Raw genomic sequence first — 26,550 nt, forward strand, 5'->3', positions numbered from 1 at the left:
TTACATCAGGTTGTTCAATTTGTTCATGTACGGCCAGATAAACCACCGGGCTGAGTATTGGATTATTATGCTCTCCGCCACTTCCTCTCACGTTCTGATGATGTGTTACTGTTGGGTACTGAAGAGTTGGTGTCCAGGGTTGTGATCCTGTCCACGTTGCAGTGGGATGTCATGCGCCTCCTCCATCTGGACCATTGGGGCATCTCTCGTACAAAATTGCTGGCCTGCCACCACGTGTTTTGGCCAGGTATTGACAATGAGAACATGCACATTGTGAAAGCCTGCCCACAGTGCACTGGCCTGCCTCCCACTGCCCCTGGGAGTGTATTCATGCCGATTTTTCAGGTGTGTTCCTTAATTCCAATCTCTTGTAGTAGTTGACATTTTCTCAAAATTTCCATATGTGGTTCGCTGCCTGTCAACATCCATGGCAGCTACAGTCACAGGGCCCCCCTCAAAATTTTTTTTCCTTAGAAGGATAGCCGAATACGCTTGCGACGGACTTCGGCTCACAGTTTATGTCACAAGATTTTCAAAATTTTTGTATAAATGGTTGCATCTGACATGTTATGGCTCCTCCCTTTCAGACCCAGTCCAATGGAGAGGCAGAGTGACGGGTCCGTACATTCTAAACCCACATGCAAAAATATATTACTTTACCTTCTACCAACGAAGCCCTCAATATTTTCTTAAGTTCATATAGGCGGACTCTAGTCGGTCACCGTAGCACTGTGGAGCTATTTCACAGCCGCCAGCTCTGTACACTGCTTCGTTTGGTTTCGCTGATGCCTGGCCACCCACCAGTACCTGCCTCTCAGAGATTCCATCTGTGCTCTGCCGTCTGAGCCCGCGGATTTGCGAAGGGCCCTAAGGGGATACCAGGAGTCGTCCACCACTGGGCTTGGTGTCACAACACCTTGACCAGCTCTGTCCACGTGTGACAGACAATGCAGCAGAGAGCTCTTCGACCCGCAGCCACCTCCACAATCTGCACTGGCCCTCGCAGTGTGGTCCACACCTTCTCCAGGCTCCTGCAGTGCGGTCCACACCACCTCCGGGCTCCTGCGGTGCGGTCCACACCTCCTCTGGGTTCCTGCGGTGTGGGTCATGCCTCCTCCGGCTCCTGCGGTGTGGTCCAAGCCCCCTCCAGCTCCTGCGGTGCGGTCCACATCTCCTCCGGCTCCTGCGGTGCGGTCCATGCCTCCTCCCGCTCCTGCGGTACAGTCCACACCTCCTCTGGCTCCTGTTTTCTCTGCTGCTTCTATCACCAAGTGCTTCCTGTGTGTGGACATGGATACAGCACTAGCATCACAAGTGCTCCCTTACGGCCTCTGTCAGGGGAGTGGGCGCAACACCTGCCCACATCCACACCATTTCAGACCATATTCTCCTGTGCCAGCACAACTCCTGCTCCAGCAGTCATTACCTATTGACTGCTCCAGCAGTCATCACCTATTGATGAAGATATGGACATCTCCACAACAAACACTTTTCCCCAAGGATTTTTTTTTTTGGATTTGGTTTGGGGGATTAAAGGGACCAGACTGCCATGGTCATCGGTCCCTTTTTCCAAAGACAAAGAACACCCACAGAGAATAAAAACGAGGAACAGAAGAGATCACAGACGATACAGAACAAGAGAAACTGAGACAAGGACAAGACAAAACGAACTAAAACCACACAGTGTGTGACGGTGGGTGGCCGACCATAGAAATAAAAAAGGAAAAGCCAACCACTTAGAAACACATTAAAAAATCAGTTTAAAACCGGAGGCCAAAGGCCAGAGTCAACACAAAACAATAAGATAAAAACAGAAACACTCAGATTAAAGAATAAAAACCCCCTGCCCGAATAAAACGTAAAACTAAGTCAGCCATAGCCGAGTCATCTGTTAAAAGGGCAGGGAGCGAGTCAGGCAGTGCGAACGACTGCCTGAGCGCGGCTAAAAACGGACACTCCAATAAAACATGAACCACGGATAAAACGGAGCCGCAGCGACATAGAGGCGCGTCCTCACGGCGCAATAAGTGGCCGTGCGTAAGCCGAGTGTGCCCAATGCGCAGCCGGCAGAGGACAACAGACTCCTTGCGAGAGACCCGCAAGGAGGAGCGCCACACACCGGTAGCCCCCTTGATGGCCCGAAGTTTGTTGCGTGAAGGCAGGGCGCGCCATTCAGTGTCCCAAAGGTCCAGAATTTTGCGGCGTAGGAACGCTCGCAAATCTGTCTCCGGGAGGCCAATGTCCAGAGATGGTGCACTAGTCGCCTCTTTCGCCAGCCGGTCAACATTCTCGTTGCCGGGGATCCCAACATGGCCTGGGGTCCACACGAAGACCGCAGAGCGGCCGCAACGCGCAAGAGTATGCAGGGACTCATGGATAGCCATCACCAGACGGGAACGAGGAAAACACTGGTCGAGTGCTCGTAAACCGCTCAGGGAATCGCTACAGATAACGAAGGACTCACCTGAGCAGGAGCGGATATACTCTAGGGCACGAAAGATGGCGACCAGCTCAGCAGTGTAAACGCTGCAGCCAGCCGGCAAGGAACGTTGTTCGGAATGGTCCCCTAGAGTGAGCGCATAACCGACTCGACCAGCAACCATCGAGCCGTCGGTGTAAACAATGCCAGAGCCCTGATACGTGGCCAGGATGGAATAAAAGCGGCGGCGGAAGGCCTCTGGAGGGACTGAGTCCTTCGAGCCCTGTGCCAAGTCTAGCCGAAGGCAAGGGCGAGGAACGCACCACGGGGGTGTACGCAGAGGTGCCCGGAAAGGAGGTGGAACAGGGACAAGCCCAAGCCCGGAGAGAAGCTCCTTGACGCGTATGGCGATCGGACAACCCGACCAGGGCCGACGTTCCGGCAGATGGACGACTGACTGCGGGAACAGGAGACGATAGTTAGGATGCCCGGGCGAGCTTAGAACATGGGCAGCATAAGCGGCCAGCAAACGTTGGCGTCGGAAACGCAGTGGAGGGACACCTGCCTCCACGAGTAAGCTGTCCACAGGGCTGGTGCGGAAAGCACCAGTGGCAAGGCGTATCCCGCTGTGGAGAATTGGGTCCAGCACCCGCAACGCAGACGGGGATGCTGAGCCATATGCCAGGCACCCATAATCCAGACGGGACTGGATTAACGCCTGGTAGAGCCGTAACAGGGTAGAGCGGTCGGCTCCCCAGCGGGTGTGGCTCAAACATCGCAGTGCATTGAGATGCCGCCAACACGTCTGTTTGAGCTGCCGGATATGAGGCAGCCAAGTCAACCGGTCATCGAAAACCACCCCCAAAAACCTGTGTGATGCCACCACCGAAAGAAGTTCGCTGTTAAGAGAAAGCTGCGGCTCCGGGTGGACAGTACGTCGCCGGCAGAAATGCATAACGCAGGTCTTGGCTGCCGAAAACTGAAACCCATGCGCTACAGCCCAAGACTGCGCCCTACGGATAGCGCCCTGTAGCTGACGTTCAACAGCTGCAATGCCAGTAGAGCTGTAGTAAAGGCAGAAGTCGTCAGCATACAGGGAAGCGGAGACAGAGTTTCCCACAGCCACAGCAAGACCGTTAATGGCTATTAAAAACAGACAGACACTTAAAACGGAACCCTGTGGCACACCGTTCTCCTGGACGTGGGAGGAACTATACGAGGCCGCGACTTGCACGCGGAAGGTACGACACGACAGAAAATTGCGGATAAAAATCGGCAGAGGACCCCGAAGACCCCATCCATGAAGCGTAGAAAGGATGTGATGACGCCACGTCGTATCGTACGCCTTCCGCATGTCAAAAAAGACAGCGACCAGGTGCTGACGACGGGAAAAGGCAGTACGGATGGCCGACTCCAGGCTCACCAGATTGTCGGCGGCGGAGCGGCCTTTACGGAACCCACCCTGAGATGGAGCCAGAAGGCCCCGAGACTCCAGTACCCAATTCAAGCGCCGGCTCACCATCCGTTCAAGCAACTTGCAAAGAACGTTGATGAGGCTAATGGGACGGTAGCTGTCCACCTCCAGAGCGTTCTTTCCAGGTTTCAAAACGGGGATGACAATGCCATCCCTCCATTGCGATGGAAACTCCCCCTTGACCCAAAGACGGTTGTAAAGATCGAGAAGGCGCCGCTGGCAGTCCGCTGAAAGGTGTTTCAGCATCTGACAGTGGATGCCATCTGGCCCAGGAGTGGTATCAGGGCAAGCAGCGAGGGCACTGCGAAATTCCCACTCACTAAATGGAGCATTGTAAGATTCTGGGTGGTTGGTGCGAAACGAAAGGCTCCGACGTTCCATCCGCTCTTTAATGGAGTGGAAGGCCTGGGGGTAATTCGCAGAAGCGGAACTCATAGCAAAATGCTCTGCTAAGCGATTTGCAATGACGTCGGAGTCAGTACAAACTGCTCCATTCAGTGAGAGCGCAGGGACGCTGACAGGTGGCCGATAGCCGTAGACGCGTCGAATCTTGACCCAGACCTGCGATGGAGTGACATGGAGGCCAATTGTGGACACATACCGCTCCCAGCACTCCTTCTTGCCTTGGCGGATAAGGAGGCGGGCCGGCACACGCAGCCGTTTGAAGGCGATAAGGTGGTCGACGGAGGGATGTCGCTTGTGACGCTGGAGCGCCCGCCGGCGATCTTTAATCGCTTCAGCGATCTCGGGCGACCACCAAGGCACAGCCTTCCGCCGAGGGGACCCACAGGAATGGGGAATGGCAGATTCGGCGGCAGTAACGATGCCGGTGGTGACCGAGTGAACCACCGCATCAATGTCATCGGTAGAGAGAGGCTCAAAAGCGGCAGTGGAGGAGAACAAGTCCCAGTCAGCCTTATTCAGAGCCCATCTGCTAGGGCGCCCAGAAGAGTGGCGCTGTGGTAGTGACAAAAAGATCGGAAAGTGGTCACTACCACACAGGTCGTCATGCACACTCCATTGGACAGACGGTAAGAGGCTATGGCTATGGATTGAAAGGTCAATGGCGGAGTAGGTGCCATGCGCCACACTGAAGTGTGTGGAGGCACCATCATTTAACAGCGAGAGATCGAGCTGCGACAATAAATGCTCAACGATGGCGCCTCAACCTGTTGCCACTGACCCACCCCACAGAGGGTTATGGGCGTTGAAGTCGCCCAATAGCAAGAAAGGTGGCGGCAATTGGGCGACCAGTGCAGCCAGGACATGCTGCGAGACAGCACCATCCGGTGGAATGTAAAGACTGCAGACGGTAACAGCCTGTGGCGTCCACACGCGTACAGCGACAGCCTCTAAAGGCGTCTGGAGAGGGACAGACTCGCTGTGCAGAGTGTGAAGGACATATATGCAGACGCCACCAGACACCCTTTCATAAGCTGCTCGGTTCTTATAATAACCCCGATAGCCACGGAGGGCGGGGGTTCGCATTGCTGGAAACCAAGTTTCCTGGAGAGCAATGCAGAAGAAAGGGTGAAGGCTGATAAGTTGACGGAGCTCAGCTAGATGGTGGAAGAAACCGCTGCAGTTCCACTGGAGGATGGTGTTGTCCATGGCTGGGAAAGGCGTGACGGGACTGGGAAGGCAGATTACGCCGCTGGGTCACCTGCTGCCTCCGATTGAGCACCTGTGCTAGTGCTATCCATGGCGTCTGAGGGACCGGCGAGATCGAGGTCCTCAGCGGACGCCAGGATCTCCACCTCGTCCTCAGACGCAGATCTGGAAGGTGGCGGTGGGGTGGCTGCCACCGCGAGTTTTTTGGGCTTGAGCTCTTCTTCTTTGATTTCTCACACTGCTCCTTGGGTTTAACTGGCTGGGAGGGCTTCACTGATTCAGTCTCCGGGACTGAGGAGGATCGTGAAGCCCGTCGACCAGCTGATTGCGGGCACTTACGCCACTGTCAGTCGTCAGCCGTCCCACTGGTGGAAACCTGGGAAGGGAGGGACCCGAGGGACCCCTTGCGAGCGTGAGAAGCCGAAGAAGTTGGACACTTCGCCGGCGTAGAAGCAGGGACGGACGTCCCTGATGGGGGGGATGGTGTTGCCCCTGAGGTAGGTGGCGCAGGAGCAACCCGGTGGGTTGAGCCCCCCACTGGCAAGGGGGCAGGAGGAGTTGTACCACTCAGCGATCCGGCCGGAAGTCGTGAAACTGATGGGGCGAGCACAGGTGTTGTAGCGGCGGCGTAGGATGACGTCATTCGCACCGGATGTAATCGGTCGTATTTCCGTTTGGCCTCAGTATAAGTCAGTCGGTCCAGGGTCTTATATTCCATGATTTTGCGCTCTTTCTGGAAGATTCTGCAGTCTGGCGAGCAAGGTGAATGGTGCTCCCCGCAGTTGACACAGATGGGAGGCGGGGCACATGGAGTATCGGGATGAGACGGGCGTCCGCAATCTCTACATGTGAGGCTGGAAGTGCAGCGGGAAGACATATGGCCGAACTTCCAGCACTTGAAGCACCGCATCGGGGGAGGAATATAGGGCCTGACGTCACATCGGTAGACCATCACCTTGACCTTTTCCGGTAACGTATCACCCTCGAAGGCCAAGATGAAGGCACCGGTAGCTATCTGATTTTCCTTCGGACCCCGATGAACGCGCCGGACGAAATGTACACCTCTGCGCTCCAAGTTGGCGCGCAGCTCGTCATCAGACTGCAAAAGAAGGTCCTTATGGTAAATAACTCCCTGGACCATATTTAAACTCTTATGCAGTGTGATCGTAACAGCAACATCCCCCAACTTGTCACAAGCAAGTAACCGTCGTGACTGGGCAGAGGATGCCGTTTGGATCAGGACCGATCCAGAGCGCATTTTTGACAAGCCCTCCACCTCCCCAAACTTGTCCTCTAAATGCTCGACGAAGAACTGAGGCTTTGTGGAGAGAAAAGACTCCCCATCAGCTCTTGTACAAACTAAGAATCGGGGCGAATAATTGCTACTGCCATCCTGAGATTTACGTTCCTCCCACGGCGTGGCCAGAGAGGGGAACGTTTTCGGATTGTACTTTTCAGCATTAAATTGAGCCCGAGAACGCTTAGAGACTGCTGGCGGCTGGCCGCCAGCGAGAGATGATGTACCACGCTTCATTGCGGGTCATCCGCCCTGATGCCACCTACTCCGACCAAGGGCCCTCCCCACGGGCGCCACCCAGCCACAGCAAAGGCCACCTGGCAGGATGGCCATTGCCGGGAGTCCCGATGCCCCAGGGCGATGGGCATCTACTCCTTGGCATACGTGGGGAGTTAACGGCGCAGGCATCAGTAGAGCGATCCCTGTGTTGTCAGGGGGCTACAACCAAGAGGGTACATGGCGGCCCCACCACAACGGACTGGCTACCGTGCTGGATCTTAGGTGCAAAAATGGCCAAGGTCGTCGTCGCAGTTAAAAGAAACACTGCAGAGTGCAGCGTGGTAATCGCCCAAGAGACCGAAAACGAGCGGGACACCATTGCAACGACGAGAAAGACGGCTAAAGGTCTAATTGCACGACGGATACAGTGCACCATGTAAGGCGCCCTTCCCCAATTGGCTCGCTCTTCAGAATAATTTAGAAAGATGGAGGTCAAACCCGAGAGGGGACCATCACATAAAGCCGAAACATGTGAGACTCCTTTTAGTCGCCTCTTACGACAGGCAGGAATACCACGGGCCTATTCCAACCCCCGAACCCGCAGGGGGATTTTCCCCAAGGGCAAAGCATTGTCTTAACCCTACAGTGCGAGTGTGCACAATAAAACAACAAGCATTACAAGTGCCTCCATGACCAGCACAGAGAGGTTTCCTCGCAACCTGTACATACAGCAAGGCAAGTACTGTGCCGCATGCACAAATACCCAATATAAGCCTGGTGTGCCGGGCCCTCGGCCTCACTATTTTTACTTACTTATTGTATGCTCACTTACAAGACTGTACATTGATGTATTCTGTAGTTATGACACTTCGTACCATTTTATTCTGCATTCAGTGTTATTGTGAATCTCTTCATGTGGAAGCAAATTAAGAACTTGGTTGATGTCACTTCTGATATTGTGACTGTAAAATGTTACAAGAATCATATTAGCTGATTTAATTTACTATGTCATTAAAGCAAGCGTGGTTCCTCACCAGTGAGTATGTCATGTCTTAGGTAAGAAATGACCTGCCCGTATGGACAGTGCAAGTTCTCTTTTCCAAAGACTCTGCCTACTCGCATGCACAAAACACAAAAAAGCTCCCTTTCTTTGGACTTCAGGAACTACAATTACAGTTTATAATACAGCAAATTTTAATACTTCTTAAAGTTAGTGAAAACTTGGGCTGTTCTTGCCTTCACGGGAAACAAATAACTCAATAATTCTCATCATTCGCTCACTACATCCTGAATAATAACACTCATTTTTTTCTTAACACATTTTTATGGATTGTGCCACTCAATATGTCAATAGTGGTGCCTGTAGAACAGTAGCTACACCACACATCACTGCTGTTGTTTAGTCAGCAGGTATTTTTCTATCTATTTAATTGTAGTTTCATTCTGATGACTATTTTTTTTTTTTATAAATGGGACTGAGCAAAACGAAATGTGAATTGGTTGTCAGTTGCCATCACAATGCGTGTTTTTAATTTCCTGTAGTTTATAAATAAAGCTACATGGGATTTTTTTTTTTCTATCAGGTTAAAGAATTTAACCACACTGTCATAATTTTCATCAAAATATAAGACATACAATTATGTTATTGTAATAACTAATGTATATCCCAGGCTACACTACATTTCTATCTATTACAGCAATCCTATTTTTGTGTTGAGATTCACTGATTCTGCCAACTCACAAGCAAACTGTCACATACCAGACTAACTTAGGTCTTGGGCTACAGGTGAGTCTGTGAGCACATCTAGTCCCCTTCCCCCATTAACATCAGTTGACATCACAAACTCACAACCACACTGCCGAATTGCAACCTAACCTTGGTGTTGAGCTATGCTACAGGCCAGTCCGACAGCACCTCTTTCTCTTCCATTCACAAGCAAATTGTCACATTCTATCATAATCTAGATCTTACACTTCTCTACAGGTCAAAATGTCAATACATCCCCCCCCCCTCCATATTCATTGGCCTTATCAACCCTAAATCAAACTGTCACATTTCAACCAAACCTAGCCCTAGGACTATGCTACAGATCAGTTTTTCAGCATATCTTGTTTCCTTTCCGCTCTCCATATCAAAAACAAATGTAGTCAATTTGTATCTTCTGCCAAAGGAAATAATTAGATTTAGCAATTCTCACTGGCTACCATACGAGTAGCTACAAATTGCCAACATTGGCTTGCAATGCAGGAGCCATAAAATACAGTGTGCGCTTCAGCCGGGGATACCTTTCTTTATACAGACTCACAAACTAATTATGCAATGATGAAAGCACCTGAAAAAATAAATACATTATTTACAGAAGTACATATTTCAGCAAGTATACTAACATTGCTTTTATTTGTAAACAAACCTGAAATATCAGTTTCTTATAGTGGGTGATTCAAGAGCAATGTCACATAATTTGTGAGGTGATTCTACATGCAAAAATAAACTGAAAAAGTCCTATGAATATGTGTCCAGTTTTTTATCATTACAGAACTACAGGAGGATGAAGACTACAGCCATCCATGAATGATTATGAAGACAACTGTGACTTTTACTTACAGAAATGCTGGGTAGGCGCTGTGGTGGGCAAATTAATGGTGAGACAGATGACTGATCCATCCTACAAGATGTGTTCAAGAAGCCCTCCACCCATCTCAGTGCACTTGTCAACACGCTGGAGGGAGTGTTGTGTTGCGCACTGAGCATCATCTCAGCGGGCTTTAATACACACAACAGTGTCAGTGATGCAAGCGATACATTCTTCATGTGTATCCACTTTGTAGTGTACACATCCACCTTTAACCAGCCTCACAAACAGAAATCTAATGGGGTTAGGTCAGGTGATCTGGCAGGCCAGTTAATGAGTCCGCCATGGCCAATCCATCATTGAGAAAATGTGTTACCCTAATACTGGGATACTTGTCTGATACAGTGAATTGGTGATCCATCATGTTGCAGGTACATTTGCCATTGTCACTCAAATGTCATGCCTTCTAAAAGTGCTGGGAGGTGTTCTATCAGGAAATGTGTGTACGCTGCGGCTGTCATGCGATTTGGCAGGAACACATAACCTATCACCAGATCGTCAATCATACTACATCAGACATTCACTGAGAACCTAACTTGGAATCCTGTTTCCCTAGTGTCACGTAGATTTTGCATCACCCATGTATGAGAACTGCAGATGTTCATAATACCACTCAGTGTAAATGTATCTTTATCTGTAAATAAAGCGTATTGCATGATGTCTCTGTGTACAGCCAACCATTTACAAAATTGTTCTCTGCTTATTGAGTCACCTAGACGCAGATATTGCACGGGCTGCATATGGAATGGGTACAAGCCCTCAGAACGTCATACATGCCACACTTGCATTTGTGGAATATAGAGCTGAGTGTACTGGTAGTGAAACACTGTTGTACCACTGCAATAATGTCTTCCCTTTTTTCAATTGAGTGGACGACCTCACATTCTGATGTTATGTGTCCATTGGGTAGTGTACCAGATTCACGCAATGTTCGAAAAACCCTGGGAAATACCCTGGCACACGGGTTCATTGACCAGGGAAATGTCTCTGGCATTCAGTCACAGCTGCACAGCCACTACAATTACAATACCTGTACACAAATGACATGTCTGCATATTCTGCATGAACCATGAACACAATGGACTTGCTCAATTAAATAACACTCAAGCACAACACACACATGGCCTCACAACTGCTCACTGATCCAATTTAAGATTGTACACTGGATACGCTTCCAGCTGTTGCCTTGGTGCAACGATACAGTGCTGCCATCTGCTGGAGAACCCCCACACCTCCTGTGGGCTGGATCAGTCATCTGTTCCACCATTATTCTGTCCACCTCAGCACCTACACAGCATTTCAGTAAGTAATTTTCACTTTTTTCTTCCTATTCTTTCATTGATGTGTGTAGTCTTCAACTCGCTCCAGTTCCACAATGATTAAAAGCCCGACACATGTTCATATGACTTTTTTGGTTTATTTTCACATGTACAATCACTTCACAAATTATATGACGTTCCTCCTGAATCACTTTGTTTGTGTCAACCAATAACAAGTTTTCTATTTGCTACCACTGATTCAACATCATCCAAACCAACAGCACACAGTATCCTAATACACACCCAAAGCAATGCAGTGATTTGCATTCGATCTATGACAGCATCTGGCAACACAAAAGAACAGCATGCCCATACTGTAATGCCTCTAGTACTGACTGTGACTGTGTTAGCATCATAGCAGCAGCAAGAAGGCAACAAAGCCCATGTTATAGATGTAGATGCATGCAATACGCACAAAGCACCCAGTGGGGTACCCAGAGATAGACAGTTGTGTATGGGTACTACCACAGTACATCAAAAGATCCCTTCTCAATTGGATACCACAGCAACAAAAACGCTGAGTTCACCAGCAACCTACCAGACAGTAGAGATCCATTTTATTCCTGAATAGCACCACTGTACTGATCACACAAGCAGTCGCCAGTTACAACCTAACGTATACAATACAAATTGGCGACACAGCTCCAACCCATGATTACAGTTTGAGCAAGCTCCTTCTAGTTATCTGTCCTCTGATTCTTTACAGTAGCTTTTTCTGAATAAAATTCACTCAATTTTTAAGATATGTCAAATCAAATTAAATCCTGAAGGTTTTGAAAGTTACTGTGACCATTGTTGTCATCACATTACCTTTAGGTTTTCAAAAGTCAATTTAGTGTGGGTCATATCTGAGATCATACACTATAATAGACTCAGTGGTCTATGCAAGGAATTCGCCCTCTTATTTGAGCAAGAACCCCCTTTTCTGCTGCCATTGATGGGCACTATTTTTCATGGAGCATGTTCAATACTGAACACCTACAAAAGGGTACATGTGAATCTGTGGTGATACCATCACGAAAATTGTCAATCTATCCTCAATAGATCATGTAACATTCAGAAAAGTAGTTGTTCTGTTGGGCAGGCAGTCACTACCTAAAAACACTAACCAAGTGGCAGCATATTTTCAGCTAAGTCTTGACAATGAATAACATTAGTTCAAGCTTGATCAATGTCATAAACTCTCTTTCAGCACTATCAGCACATGAAACATTTTTCTGCAGTTTTATATAATAGTTTCTATGTGAGATTTCACATTTCAAGAATTACCTCATTAACTGGAACCAATCAAATTGCCCATCTACCCAGGTTTTCTTCCTTTTGCAACACATACGTTTGCTTTGCAATCTATGATGTGCCATCCTCAAGCCAAAAGTCGAGTACTTGGGGCATGTTCCCAGATTAGATAGGGTAAGGCCAATGAATATTCAAATCTAAGTTATCAAACCCCCCATGAACCATGGACCTTGTTGAGATGCTTGGGTGCCTCAACAATACATATGACCACACCAAAGAACAATGACAATGGAGGGATACCTGTGGAGACACCAGCCTAACCTGTGGTTCCCAAAGAGGGGCAGTAGCCTTTTAAGCAGATGTAGCATCACAGTTTGGATGATTGCCTGATCTGGCCTTGTAATATCAGATAACATGGCACTGCTATGCTAATATTGCAAATAGCTCAAAGCAAGGGGAAAGTACAGCTGTTATCCCCACCCCTCCTGTGCTCCTATGCTGCATGCCTTAACGAAGATGGCATCGTCTTGGGTAAAATATTCCAGAGGTAAAAAGAGTTCCTCTTTTGGACCTCCTGCTAGGGATTACTCAAGAGAGCATTATACGTCCTCAGGAAAAACAAAACTGAGATTATAAGTGTCAAATGCCATGAAATGGAAGTCAGAGTTTCCACTTGAAGGACGCTTATATCCTGCAATTTACATCTCTCGCTTGCTTATGCAGAATTTTATCACTTACCACTACCATCAGCGATGACAACTCTCAACAAATGAAATAGAAATTCACTAAACAACTTGTTACAATAACATTTAATGCTCACATTAGCTACGGAATCCACAGCAGAGCGCTCAGAACACTACTGAACGCTCACTGGCTGTCAGAGTATGCGTGATGTCATGTGGAATCTTTAATCATTCAAAATCTTGAACATGGCTGGAGGCTACTGCAGAATGCAAAAAGGTGAAAAACAGCCAAATCAGTTGCAATAGTAAAAAAGATTATTAAAATACCCTTACCTAGCTTTTGAAGTCTTTAAAAATGTCTTCTTCAGAAGGATCAATGACTAACACTGGATATATAATGTTGTCACATAATGTTGTTTATCGTACACCCTCCAACATTACGTAACCAGTGTCAATCACTAATGATGATGTTTTAAGAATGTCGAAGACTAGGTCAAGGGATTTTAATAAAACTTTTTACTATTGCAATTGATTTGCATGTTCTTCACCTTTTCCTCATGAAGAATGTTAGATCTCTTAATTGGGCAGGTAGATCAGAAAATTTAAAAAGGGAAAAGGAAAGGTTGAAATAGTGGGAATCAGAGAAATATATGCCAGGAACGACAGGACTTCAAGTCTCATTAGTGAAGGGTTATCACCACAAAATCAACTACAGTCCGATCCACGAACGATGGCAGTTCACCCATGTCAAGGCATGGACGGGAACGGCGCTGTTGACGATTCCAAATGACAGTTGCAGTACACACGTGTGCATGCTTTCCACTTGAAGGAAGCTTATATCCTGCAAATTACGTCTCTTGCTAGGTTATGCAGAATTTTATCACTTACCACTACCATCAGCAATGACAACTCGCAACAAATGAAACAGAAATTCACTAAACAACTCACTAAGATCACATTTAATGCTCGCATTAGCTACAGAATTCACAGCAGAGCGCTCAGAACACTATTGAACGCTCATTGGCTGTCAGAGTATGAGTGATGCAGGTGCACGAAGCAAGCCTAAACTCGACCGCCATCGTTCATGACTTCAACTATAGCAGTAAAGCAGGAGAACAACTGATCTTGAATAAGAAAATACAAATGCAGGTGAGTTAGTATGAAAACATAGTGAGCACATTGTCATAGCCAAGACAGTCCCCAAGCCCATACCCACCACAGTAGTGCAAGTTGATACGCCAACTAGCTCTGCAAATGACAAAGAAACTGGAAGAATGTCTGCTGAGATAAAGGAAATTGTTCAGATAGTTGGAGAGATGAAAATTTAATTATGATGGTTGACTGAAAATTAGTCATAGGAAAAGGAAGAGAAAGAAAAATAATAGAACATGAACTGGGGGAAAGGAATTACAGAGGAAGCAAACTGGTAAAATGTTGCACAGAACATAATTTTTATTATCGCTACCACTTGGATCAATAATCACGAAAGAAGACTGTAAACTGGAAGAGACCTGGGGAGATTGCAAGGTTTCACATTGACTTAATAATGGTAAACTAGATATTTCAGCGCCATATTTGACATACGCTACTGTTTACAGACAGCAGACAGAAACTGAAGAAATTGTAAAAATGTAGGCAATTAAGGAGATGGGATCTGGATGAATTCAAGGAAACAGAGGTTGTTGAGAGTTTCAGAGTGAGCATCAGGCAACACTGGACTGAAATGGGTGAAAGAAATACAATAAAAGGCAAATGAGTGGCTTTGAGAGATGAAATTTGGAAGGCAATAATGGACAACACATGTAAAAAGGCAAGGCCTATTAGAAATCCCTGGATAATACAGGAAGTATTCAATTTAACTGATGAAAGGAGCTGCAAGGTTGCTAAGCAGGAATGGCTAGAGGACAAATGAAAGGCTGTAGAAGCCTGCATAACGAGGGGAAAGATAAATGTCACCTACAGCAAAATTAAAGAGACTTCTGGAGAAGCAGCTGGATGAATATCAAGAGTTCAGACAGCAAGCCAGTACTACGTGAAGAAGGAAAAGCTGAAAGGTGGAAGGCATATAGAGGGCTATATATGGGGAAAAACTTGAGGACAACAAAATGAAAAGGGAAGAAAAAGTAGGTGAAGATAAGATGGGACATGATACTGTGAGAAGAAGCTGACAAGAGCACTGAAAGACCTGTGGAAACAAGGCCCCTGGATTGTTCCCTCACAATTACTGGCACATTTGGGAAAGCCAGTCATGATAAAATTATTTCACCTGGCGTGCAAAATATATGAGATGGGCTAAATACCCTTAGTTTTCAAGAATAGTGCAATAACTCCAGTTCCAAAGAAGACAGGAGCTGACAGGTGTGAATGCTACCAAACCATCAGTTTGATGTAGTGGTTGCAAAATACTGACTCTATTTATTCACAGAAGAAGGGAAAAGCTGGTGGATTCCAGCTTCAGGAGAAATGTAGAAGCATGCGCGGCAATACTGACCAAGTGACATATTTTAAAAGGCAGTGTGAACAAAGACAAACCTATGTTTATAGCTATTGAGACTTAGAGAAGGCTCTTGACAATGTTGACTGGACTACACTCTAAGAAATTCTGAAGGCAGTAAGGATAAAATACAGGAACTGAAGGGTTATTTACAGCTTTTACAGAAACCAGATTGGTATCATCAGTGTCAAATGCCATGGAAGGAAAGTCATAGTTGAGAAGGGAATGAGACAGGGTTGTAGCTTACCCTTGACGTTATTTGATCTGCACATTGAGGAAGCCTTAAAGGAAACCAAGAAGAAACTTGGAAAGGGAATTAAAGTTCATGGAGAAGAAGTAAAAACTTTAAGATTTGCCAGCAACACTGTAATTTTCTTAAAATGGGGAAAGAATTTGGAAAAACAGTTAAACGGAAAGGATAGCATCTTGAAAAGAGATCATTGGATCAACATCAACAAAAGTAAAACAAGGCTAATTAAAATTGAGTTAGGTGATACTGGAGGAGCTAGATTACGATATGAGAAATTACAAGCATTATTAGCTTAGTTTTGATATTTTGGAAGTAAATTAACTGATGATGGCCAAAGTAGAGAGAATATAAAATGCAAACTGGCAACAGTAAGAAAAGCATTTCTGTAGGAGAAGAATTTGTTGAAATCTAACATACACGTCCAGTCACATTAATATAATTACCATCTATTTTTAATGTCAACCTGCAGTAATCACTCAAAGATCGCAGGTGGCAGCACTAGCAGTGGAGAGTATATAATGCATGTTGGGGGGCACGGAAAACGCTTTGTCATAATGCAGAAACAGAGGCTGGCTCGAGCAATTAAAGTGTGCACATCACTGCTACTGCACAGCACACTACGGCTCTTGTCGAGTATCAATGTTTGGTGACACGAGAAGAAGGCACCAATGGCAAAACGTGCGTTGGTAGCCTCAGGCATCAGAGGAGACAGGTGTAGCCTCGCCTTCTCATGTGGAGGAAACCACTGAAGAAGACACCAAGACAGGCAAGCTGGAAACAGCAGCACAATCGTCTATCACCACAGACTGGCCGCTCTCACCAGTCAAAGATGAAGAAAGCGCTAAAACAGAGTTGAGGGGCAACCAGCTGTCGCCCCCCTCCCCCCCACCCACACCGGTAGAAGAAGGCCTGCCGCAGGTGTTCACCCATTACATTGGCAACATTCCACGGAAGGAAATGCGCACCAATGTGACACAGTTAGCCAAGGCAGGAAACAGCACCAGAGTAGTCAGCCAAAACCAAGTTCTCAAAGTCTGCATCAGAAACAGCAAGGAGTGATAGCATATGGCCAGGAGCTTCAGAGAGCATGCAGTCAAGAAGCCAACTACCGATAAGAGCAGAAACAACTGTTGATGCAACCTGAAGGTGCTCATCTGAGGTCTACCTTCGCAGATTGAGTGATGAGAAGCAGTCAACCTCTTTGATGAGCTGGGCTTCTGGTGGGGTACAGCTGACAAGAGGCCCACCTGGGCCTAGAAACTGATCAAGGACTTCGACAAATAACTGCAATGCTACTGCTGAGCACAAGTGAACACAATAGCAGACATTGCCCAAGGGATCCTGACACTGCCCCACATGTGCCAATTGCAATGGCCTCCTTGTGGCAAGCTGGTGCAGCTGCAGCAAGCACCAAGGTACCCCTGAGAAGAAACTACATCAAAGACACAGCTGCAGCAAGTGACCGTCAGACGGGGACACCAATATGGTGCTGGAGAGGAGGCACCCAACACCCATTGAGAGTGGGAGTTAGAGACCTAACACTGTGTGCTGCAGAGCCAATCACCGAGACGTCTGTGTGTCTAGCCAACCCACTGTTGGCAGAAGTTGTGTTGGCTACCATTTCACCAGTGAAGAAATAGGCACCACACTGAGCACCACCAATTAGGAAGCTGCTGCAGCTAGTGCAAACCCCGTCAAGATGTTCACAGTTGCAGAACACGCTGCAACCAATCGTGAGAAGGCTGCAACCACACCAACAGATGTTGAGACAGCCACACAAACTGAACAGCCTGCCACTGTTGTGGCCCCTGCAGTGATGCAGGAGACTATGGGGGCAGCCATTCAAACCGAGCTGTTGGCCACCCAAACAATGTCAGATAACTAGAGGACAAACTCTCAAATCATACAATCTGCCATTCCAAACATCATCAAATCCATGCTAGAAGTCAGACACGTAAAGCCCTGTGGTCCTTCTAAGATATAAAACACAGATGCGAGAAATGAAAAACAATGCAGTCGTTGTCATAATGCGGAAATGGGCCGATCTATCTGACATCCTAAAGGGCATGATTGTTGGCTTTCCGGCGAAGGGTGGAAGCACTGCCAAAATGGCTAACTTTCTATGGGTTTGCATGCTGCCATGATTAAAGAACACCATGCATCACAAAATAGCATTATCCAAAACTGGCACAAAAGTGGGTGTGGTGCACCACGAGCCATAGCTGACATCTACATCCATACTGTGCAAACCACGGTGAGATGCATGGCAGACGGTTCCTCCCATTGTACCAGTTATTAGGGTTTCACCCTGCTCCATTCACCTATGGGGGGTGGGAAGAATGATTGTTTGAATGCCTACGTGCATGCAGTAATTGTTCTAATCTTATCTTCATGATCCCTGTGTGAGCGATATATAGGGGGTTGTAATATATCCCTAGAGTAATCATTAAAAGCTGGTTCTTGAAACTTTGCAAATAGACTTTCTCAGGACAGTTTACATTGGTCTTCAAGAGTCTGCCATTTCAGTTCCTTCAGTATCTCTGTGACACTCTCCCATTGATTAAATAAACATGTGACGATTTGTGCTGCCCTTCTCTGTATACGTTCAATATCCCCGATTAGTCACGTCTGTTGTATGTCTCACACACTTGAACAATATTCTAGGATCTCTTTTGTAGACTGATTCCACTTCCCCAGTATTCTAACAATAAACTGAAGTCTACCATCTGCTTTACACACGACTGAACCTACGTGACCACTCCATTTCATATCGCTACAAAGTGTTACAACCAGATATTTCTATGAGATGGCTGATTCCAACAGTGAACTCATTGATATTATTGTTTAGGATACTACCTTCTTGTTTTGTGAAATTCACAGTTTTACATTACTGAACATTAAGAGCAAGTTGTCAACTCTGTACCACTTCGAAATCTTATCAAGATCAGACTGAATGTTTATGCAGCTTCTTTCAAATAATAATTAAACTAAATACCAAGACAACATTAGCTATAAAGTCACTTTCACATCAGCTAATTCTAAGCCCCATTTTCAATCTGTGGATGGAAAAGGTGGGATACTATCGCTTTGACAGTGCAAATATAATTCTGAGTTCATTTCGTCACACAGCATGACATTGGTCCAACTTAGTTGTTTATGAAAATCTACGATTACCTGCGCTTTCTCCATCGAAGATGAATACTGCATAAAATTCTTCACTTTCTTTCAATGCTTCGTGCAAGGCTGGGTTGTCATGTAAGCGCAAGCCATGCCGAAACCAATGAACTGTAACATTCCGTTTCACTCCTCCTGCCATAGCTGTTGAAACAATAGCAAAATGAATAATCAGCTAAAAAGTAAAAAGGGGCGAATTACAGCTAAGTGTCTGTCCGAGAAATACCTTATTTTATAGTCAAATACAGCATGTTGACATTACCTACGACAATGTATGGACTGCTGGCGTATGCAGGACTCACAAGGCACTATACCCTGTGTCGTCTTTAACAGTTATATAAGTATGCAGCTGGTGATCAATAAACTGGATGCTTCGTATTTATTTTGAGTTCAATCACTGGCAACACTGTAATCATGGAATTATAATTCCGTTTAATATTCCAACAGCTGTACTTGCAGCGTAAGTGTTAAACAGCTGACTGAAATGAACACCAAATGTTTTTGTATGAAGCTTAAGAGATGTTTGTTACACAACAATACACGCAACACTCTACATAAAAACATTTACTTTTGTCAAAACTGCAGTTGGCGTCATACAGTGTCTAATTCGTTTTCGTGTTTAGAAGACGTACTTGTTTATCATGCTGTAGTGTAACTATAAATTGTTGGATCGGCTGCTACAAAGGAAGAAAATCTTTGGAAGGCGTAAAAAAATTGCGACTGTGCACAACAGACGTTCCGTTCGTGGCATAAATTCGCTTGTTCTATGATTCTGAATCCGCGTGAGTAGCAAAATTCTGCTCTTACCTGGTCAGGTGAACTCATGAGTAGAAATCTAATAGAACGGAATCAAGCTTATATTCGACGACATCTAAGCTTCAACAGAAGTACAATCGGCTCATTCGCAACAATGCGGGGTGGATCTACGCTCCGTAGCACTAATCTTATGCCTTCTCTAGGCTCCATGTTATATAGTGTTTCCATTTGCTGTATGCTCTGCGTTGTAGAGTGAATAGGATTACTATGTTTAATGTTTCGATTTTTACTAGAAGTTTCCGTATCGACGTACCGAATAAAAATGTGAAGCTAAAATCTGCAGAGCCTCGACATTTCTTATAATACTCTTTCCTGACCCTCAGAGTTTACCTCCGTATCTCACAAACCATTGCATAGTGCATGGCTGAAGATGCATTGTACGGTAGCTCTACACTATTTCTTTTGTGTTATGAGTGAAAGATGACTATCTACACGCTTTATAAACAATTTCCCTTACAGATGCCTGACAGGAACTGTGCAACAAACCCCATTCGTCTTCCCTACATAGTACAGAATTTACTCAATTATTATGTATCACAGCAGCTTTTAGTATAAACCCTTAAATATTTATATGGTGTGACGTGTTTTGAGATGATCACCGTTTATTCTTTATTCGTTTGATGTCGGGGTCTTTGTTGTGGCCATTATATGATCACCCTTTATTTTTCATTCGTCTAGTATCAGGTTCTTTCTCTTTGTTATGGTTATTATCTTGCATTTATCGGCATTTAAAGAGAGCTGTCATTAGAGCTTTTTTTTCCAAATACCTCTGCACGTTCTCGTGGACATTGTCACAAAACAATTTTGCAGTGTTGCTGACCCTGTATGAACAATTTATATTTGGAACGTTAACGGTCTTGGGCACACGATGTAGTGCCCTTTTTCTACTGAACTTTCGCTGTCCAGGATAACGTACTGGCTTATATTAATCAAATATTTACCGAAACAGTTGCATATACTCTATAAGATCGTATTGTCCAATACAATTGGTAATTGTGAGATAGTGGAATATTTGCACTTAGCAGCATCTATCATTTGCAAGCTGCATTTGAAGCGAGTGGTTTATTCCCAAATAATGCTGTCTGGGAAAATTTACTTTCCCCTCAAAAAATTTGTAATTTTAAAATTTATAATTCGCTCTAGCATCCTGCAACAAATGGACTTTGAGGATATTGGTCTGTAATTCTATTAATATGTACGTTTACACGAGTGTCGCAGTATTTTGTCATCTAAGTGCACCTGTTCACGGTACAAGAAATTCTCAATAAATATGAACTAGGAAAAAAAGCTAATTTCGCAGCTTATTCAGTGTAGAATCTAATAGGAATTTGGTTACTGCCTGGTGCAATTTTCGCTTTGGATACACATAACTGTGGGTGTTATTCGAATATATATAATTTGTGACTGTGGGCCCGCCAAACGTTGGTAGGCACAAGTAGTATCCTTATTCAATTGTGAAACTTCAAATTTTGCTTTTACATCAGCTGCTTTGAGTTTCAAAACCATGCTAATCCACAAGATCCTGAATCGATGGTTTGGATCTGTCCATTATCTTGCTTATGACCAGAACTTCCTTGGACTTCTCATAGATCTTTTGCCAGAATATGACTATGGAAATTATCCTTTGCTAAATATATAGTAATTCTTACGGAAACACAAGTTAGCATTAAGTTTTATCCACCACTTTTTCTGCAATCTTTTGTATAGCAAGACTGTAGCATTCTCTATTTTTGGAGCATTCTTTGAATGCCTGCATTAAACCAAGAGGGGTTTGTGTCAGATTTGATTACTTAGTTCATCTACACAGTTGTGTTAAACTTCAGGACGAAAGTAACTTTAGCTTGAAGTGCCACTGTCAAGTAGCATAGCTCAATGAAACTTGGCCCATACATAGAAATAATTGCTAAAACATAGTACAGAAGATTACTGAGAGAAATAGGCATGAGACGAACAGAAATGACGCTTTTCTTCAAAAACAATAACTACACTTAAATTATTGTGATTTATGATGGTCCCCTGGACATGGTAAAAGATGTGGTATGGTTCTTAACATGAGGTGTGGTGAGCACGGACGGTAAGTGTAAGCTCTGCAATGTGTTTCCATGCTGGCCACAAGACTGATAGAAGTTCTTGCGGTATGAAGTGCTATCTACTTCTACACTCTGCAAACCACTGTGAGGTGCGCTGCAGAGGGTATGTCCCATTGTATCAGTTATTACTGTTTCTTCTGTTCCATTCACTTATGGAATGGGGGAAGAATAATTGTTTGCGTGCCTCTGTGGATGTAGTAATTATTCTAATCCCATCCTCATGATCACTATGTGAGCGATTCATAGGAAGTTGTAGTGTATTCCTATTTAAAGCCAGTTCTTGAAGCTTTGTTAATATACTTTCTCAAGGTACTTTATGTCTATCTTTAAAAGCCTGCCAATTCACTTTCTTCAGTATCTCTGTAACACTCTCTCATTGATTAAACAAATATGTGACCATTTGTGCTGCCCTTCTCTGTATACTTTCAATATACCCTACTAGTCATATCTGTTGTATGTCCCACACACTTGAACAATACTCTAGGATGGGTTGCACAAGTGATTGTAAGCAATTTCTTTGTACACTGATTACACTTCCCCAGTATTCTAACAATAAACTGAAGACTACCATCTGCTTTACACATGACTGTACCTACGTGACCACTCCATTTCATATCGCTACAAAGGGTTACAACCAGATATTTCTATGAGTTGGCCGATTCCAACAGTGAACTCATTGATATTATTGTTTAGGATACTACCTTCTTGTTTTGTGAAATTCACAGTTTTACATTATTGAACATTAAGAGCAAGTTGTCAACTCTGTACCACTTCGAAATCTTATCAAAATCAGACTGGATGTTTATGCAGATTCTTTCAAATAGTACTTCATTGTTGATAAACACATTACCTGCAAAACGTCTGATTTTACCAGTAATGTTGTCTGCAATGTCATTAATCTACAACATGAACAGCAAGGGTCCCAACACAGTTCCCTGTGGCACACAGATATTTCTACATCTGACGATGACCCTCCATCCATGATAACATGCTGTGTCCTCCCTGACAAAAAGTCCTCAATCCAGTCACCAATTTCACTTGATACCCCATATGATTGTACTTTTGATAATAAGCGAAGATGTGGTACTGAGGTAAATGCTTTTTGGAAATCAAGAAACACTGCATCTACCTGGTTGTCTTGATCAAAAGCTTTCAGTATGTCATGTGAGAAGATTGTGACTTGGGTTTCACATGGTCGATGGTTTTGAAAACCATGATGGTTGGCATGTGTCATTCTGTTCAAGATACCTCATTACATTTGAGCTCAGAATGTGTTCTAAGATTCTACAAGAATTTGATGTCGAGGATACTGGACAGTAATTATGTGGCTCACTTCCATTACCCTTCCTGTAGATGGATGTGGCCTGCGCCTTTTTCAAAGAACTGTGCACAGTTTCTTGTTCGAGAGATCAGCGGCAGATTATAGTTCGAAGAGGGGCTAACTCAGCTATGAAATTCAGCATAGAATCTGACAGGGATTCCATCAGGCCCTGGAGCTTTGTTCAATTTGAACGATTTCAGCTGTTAGTCAACACCACTCACACAAATACGTATTTCATTCATCTTTTCAGTGGTATGAGGATTAAATTGGTGCGATTCTCGTGCGTTTTCCTTTGTAAAGGAACATTTTAAAATGGAGTTAAGCTTTTCAGCTTTTGCTTTGCTACCCTCAATTTTCCTGTGTCATTATCTAGGGACTGGACACGAACTTTGATGCCACTATCAGCCTTTAAATACAACCAGAATTTCTTTGGATTTTGTGAAATGTCATTTGACAGTATTCTGCTAACGTAGTCATTGAAGGCACCATGCATTGTCCCCTTGACTGCCAAATGCGTTTCATTCAGCATCTCTCTATCTATAGCCCTGCGCTTTGTTCCACACTTATTATGCAGTAATTTCTATTTCTTTAGAAGTTTCTTTACACTGACTGTGTACCATGGACGTTCCCTCCCATTATGAACTGTTCTACTGGTTACATATCTGATCCAGGTGGTTTTCAGAGATAGCATTCAGTAAAGTTTCGCAGGATCTCTTATCGCACCCACTAATAACGAAACTGTAATTTTCCCAATTAATTGTTAATTGATTAAAGTCTCCACTGATGATTACAGTAGGATCAAGGAACGTATGTACTACAGAACATACCGGCACCAGCATCGTTGACGACTGCTGGAAGGTCTTTGGTGCATGTGGACATGCTGCAATAGCTCTTCCTAATGCATGTTCGAGGGGTTTTAAGTCAGGGAATGGGCAGTGCAGTTCTTTTGCCAAATATCCTGTCGTTCCAAGAGCTCCTCCGCCTGTGTAGTTGGACGTGTTCGCCCATTGTCATCTATAAAAATAAAATCAGTGCTGAATGCACTCCTGAAAAGACGCACATGATGGTCAGTATGCTCATATAACATTGACTCCTCACACCATAACACTTGACTTGGCCAACCAGAACAATAATTAAAAATTTTTGTTGGTGCTGAGCAAGTCATGTAGTTTTTTTGTTTTGTTTAAGAATAAACCGGCATTTGATTCTGTATCATTCTGTTCATCTTGTGTAGTATCTATATTTGAGCTGCAACGCATTGTCGATTACAATTATAAAATTTCTTAGGCCATTAAATCATTGTATCATGTAAAGTCAGCCTATCATAGATAAACGAGAGCTCCTTTGTGCTGACTATACCAGATATGATGTGTTAATTGTCTAAGAACATTCTGAATTGTAGCCAATAATGGTGTAAAAGCCGAAATCTACATAGTGCAGAAGAAAAGTACATTAATATACAGTCAAAGGACGTTAATTCTTAAAATAAAACTATTATGTTCGACACTGTTTCTGGGTACATTAGGCTTTCCCGTCTCTTATCATATGAGGGCAAGCCTAACACTGCAGAACATAACAGTTTTGATGGTCCAGGTGTTACAGTGTGGAGAGACAAATACTGCAAGGGGAATACTGACCTTAAAGTATTTGAACACTCATTGGTCAACGTAATTGTGAAAATTTACTAATTCCCCATATGTGCCTTCACAGAGTAGCATTCGGCCCTGACTTCACTTTAATGGATGACGCACAATTACATCAAACAGCATATGTGAAGAAGCACTTGGAACAAGAGGATATTCAGCGACTGAAGTGATCTACTTTTTACCCCAACTTAAATTCAATTGAGCATATATGTGATGCTTTGGGGAGACATATTACAGCACATCCACATTTACCAAGTTTAAGGGATGTCAATGATAAGATTCGCTGATGAATTGCTATTCTCAGTGAAAGTAAACCAGACTTACAGAATCTGCTGAATGGAATGAACAGTCTAATGAGTACAGACTACAGATTGAAAGTAAATTGAAGAAAGACAGAAGAAACGAGAATCAGCGGAAATAAGAACAGTGAGAAACTGAACATCAGGACTGGTGATCACAAAGTAGATGAAGTTAAGGTAAACTGCTACCTAGGCAGTAAAATAATCCATGACAGATGAGGCAAGGTTGACATAAAAAGCAGACTACATCTACATCTATATCTACATGGATACTCTGCAAATCACATTTAAGTGCCTGGCAGAGGGTTCATCGAATCACCTCCACAATTCTCTATTATTCCAATCTCCCATAATGCACGGAAAGAATGAACACCTATATCTTTCCGTACAAGGTAAGTCGGTGTCAACAAAATATTTTCGCATTCAGAGGAGAAAGTTGGTGATTGGAATTTCGTGAGAAGATTCCGTCGCAACGAAAAACGCCTTTCTTTGAGTGATTTCCAGCCCAAATCCTGTATCATTTCTGTGACTCTATCTCCCATATTTCGTGATAATACAAAACGTGCTGCCCTTATTTGGACTTTTTGGATGTACTCCATCAATCCTATTTGGTAAGGATCCCACACCGCACAGCAGTATTCTAAAAGAGAATGGACAAGCGTAGTGTAGGCAGTCTCCTTAGTAGGTCTGATCCATTTTCTAAGTGTCCTGCCAGCCTTTGGTAAGCCTTCCCCACAACATTTTCTGTGTGTTCTTTCCAATTTAAATTGTTCGTAACTGTAATACCTAGGTATTTAGTTGAATTTACGGCTTTTAGATTAGATTGATTTATCGTGTAACCGAAGTTAACGAGTTCCTTTTAGCACTCACATGGATAACCTCGAACTTTTCGTTATTTAGGGTCACCTGCCACTTTTCGCACCATTCAGATATTTTTTCTAAATCGTTTTTTAGTTTGTTTTGACCTTCTGATGACTTTATTAGTCGATAAACGACAGCATCATCTGCAGACAATCGAAGACGGCTGCTCAGATTGTCTCCCAAATCGTTTATATTGATAAGGAACAGCAAAGGGTCTATAACGCTACCTCGGGGAGCGCCAGAAATCACTTCTGTTTTACTCGATGACTTTCCATCAATTACTACGAACTGTGACCTCTCTGACAGGAAATCGCAAATCCAGTCACATAACTGAGACGATATTCCATAAGCACGCAATTTTACAACGAGCCGCTTGTGTGGTACAGTTTCAAAAGCCTTCCAGAAATCCAGGAATACGGAATCGATCTGAAATCCCTTGTCAACAGCACTCAGCATTTCATGTGAATAAAGAGCTAGTTGGGTTTCACAGGAACGATGTTTTCTAAACCTATGTTGACTGTGTGTCGATAGACCGTTTCCTTCGAGGTAATCCATAATGTTCAAACACAATATATGTTCTAAAATCCTGCTGCATATCGACGTTATCGAAATGGGCCTGTAATTTAGTGGATTACTCCTACTACCTTTCTTGAATATTGGTGTGACCTGTGCAACTTTCAGTCTTTGGGTACTGATCTTTCGTCGAGC

At 44.4% G+C, this 26,550-nt stretch overlaps 1 protein-coding gene across 4 annotated transcripts in view; it reads right to left on the bottom strand.

Annotated features, from left to right (window-relative positions):
* The window catches only part of LOC126458286 (cryptochrome-1), a 109,159-nt gene extending 89,440 nt beyond the window's left edge, over positions 1-19,719 (bottom strand). Inside the window, exons 1-3 of one of the 4 annotated variants that reach the window (XM_050095222.1) lie at positions 19,378-19,473; positions 19,072-19,288; positions 18,810-18,953 (exon numbers count right to left, since the gene is read on the bottom strand). In XM_050095222.1, coding sequence (XP_049951179.1) covers positions 18,810-18,951 — 142 coding nt within the window. In that variant the 5' untranslated portion in view covers positions 18,952-18,953; positions 19,072-19,288; positions 19,378-19,473. Of the gene's footprint in view, positions 1-18,809; positions 18,954-19,071; positions 19,323-19,377; positions 19,474-19,616 lie in introns of those variants that run through there. The other 3 variants (XM_050095224.1, XM_050095225.1, XM_050095226.1) reach the window with 3 other exon arrangements.
* Positions 19,720-26,550: the final 6,831 nt, after the last annotated feature.

Source organism: Schistocerca serialis, chromosome 2, assembly GCF_023864345.2.
Source record: "Schistocerca serialis cubense isolate TAMUIC-IGC-003099 chromosome 2, iqSchSeri2.2, whole genome shotgun sequence".
Taxonomy (NCBI): Eukaryota; Metazoa; Arthropoda; class Insecta; order Orthoptera; family Acrididae; genus Schistocerca; species Schistocerca serialis.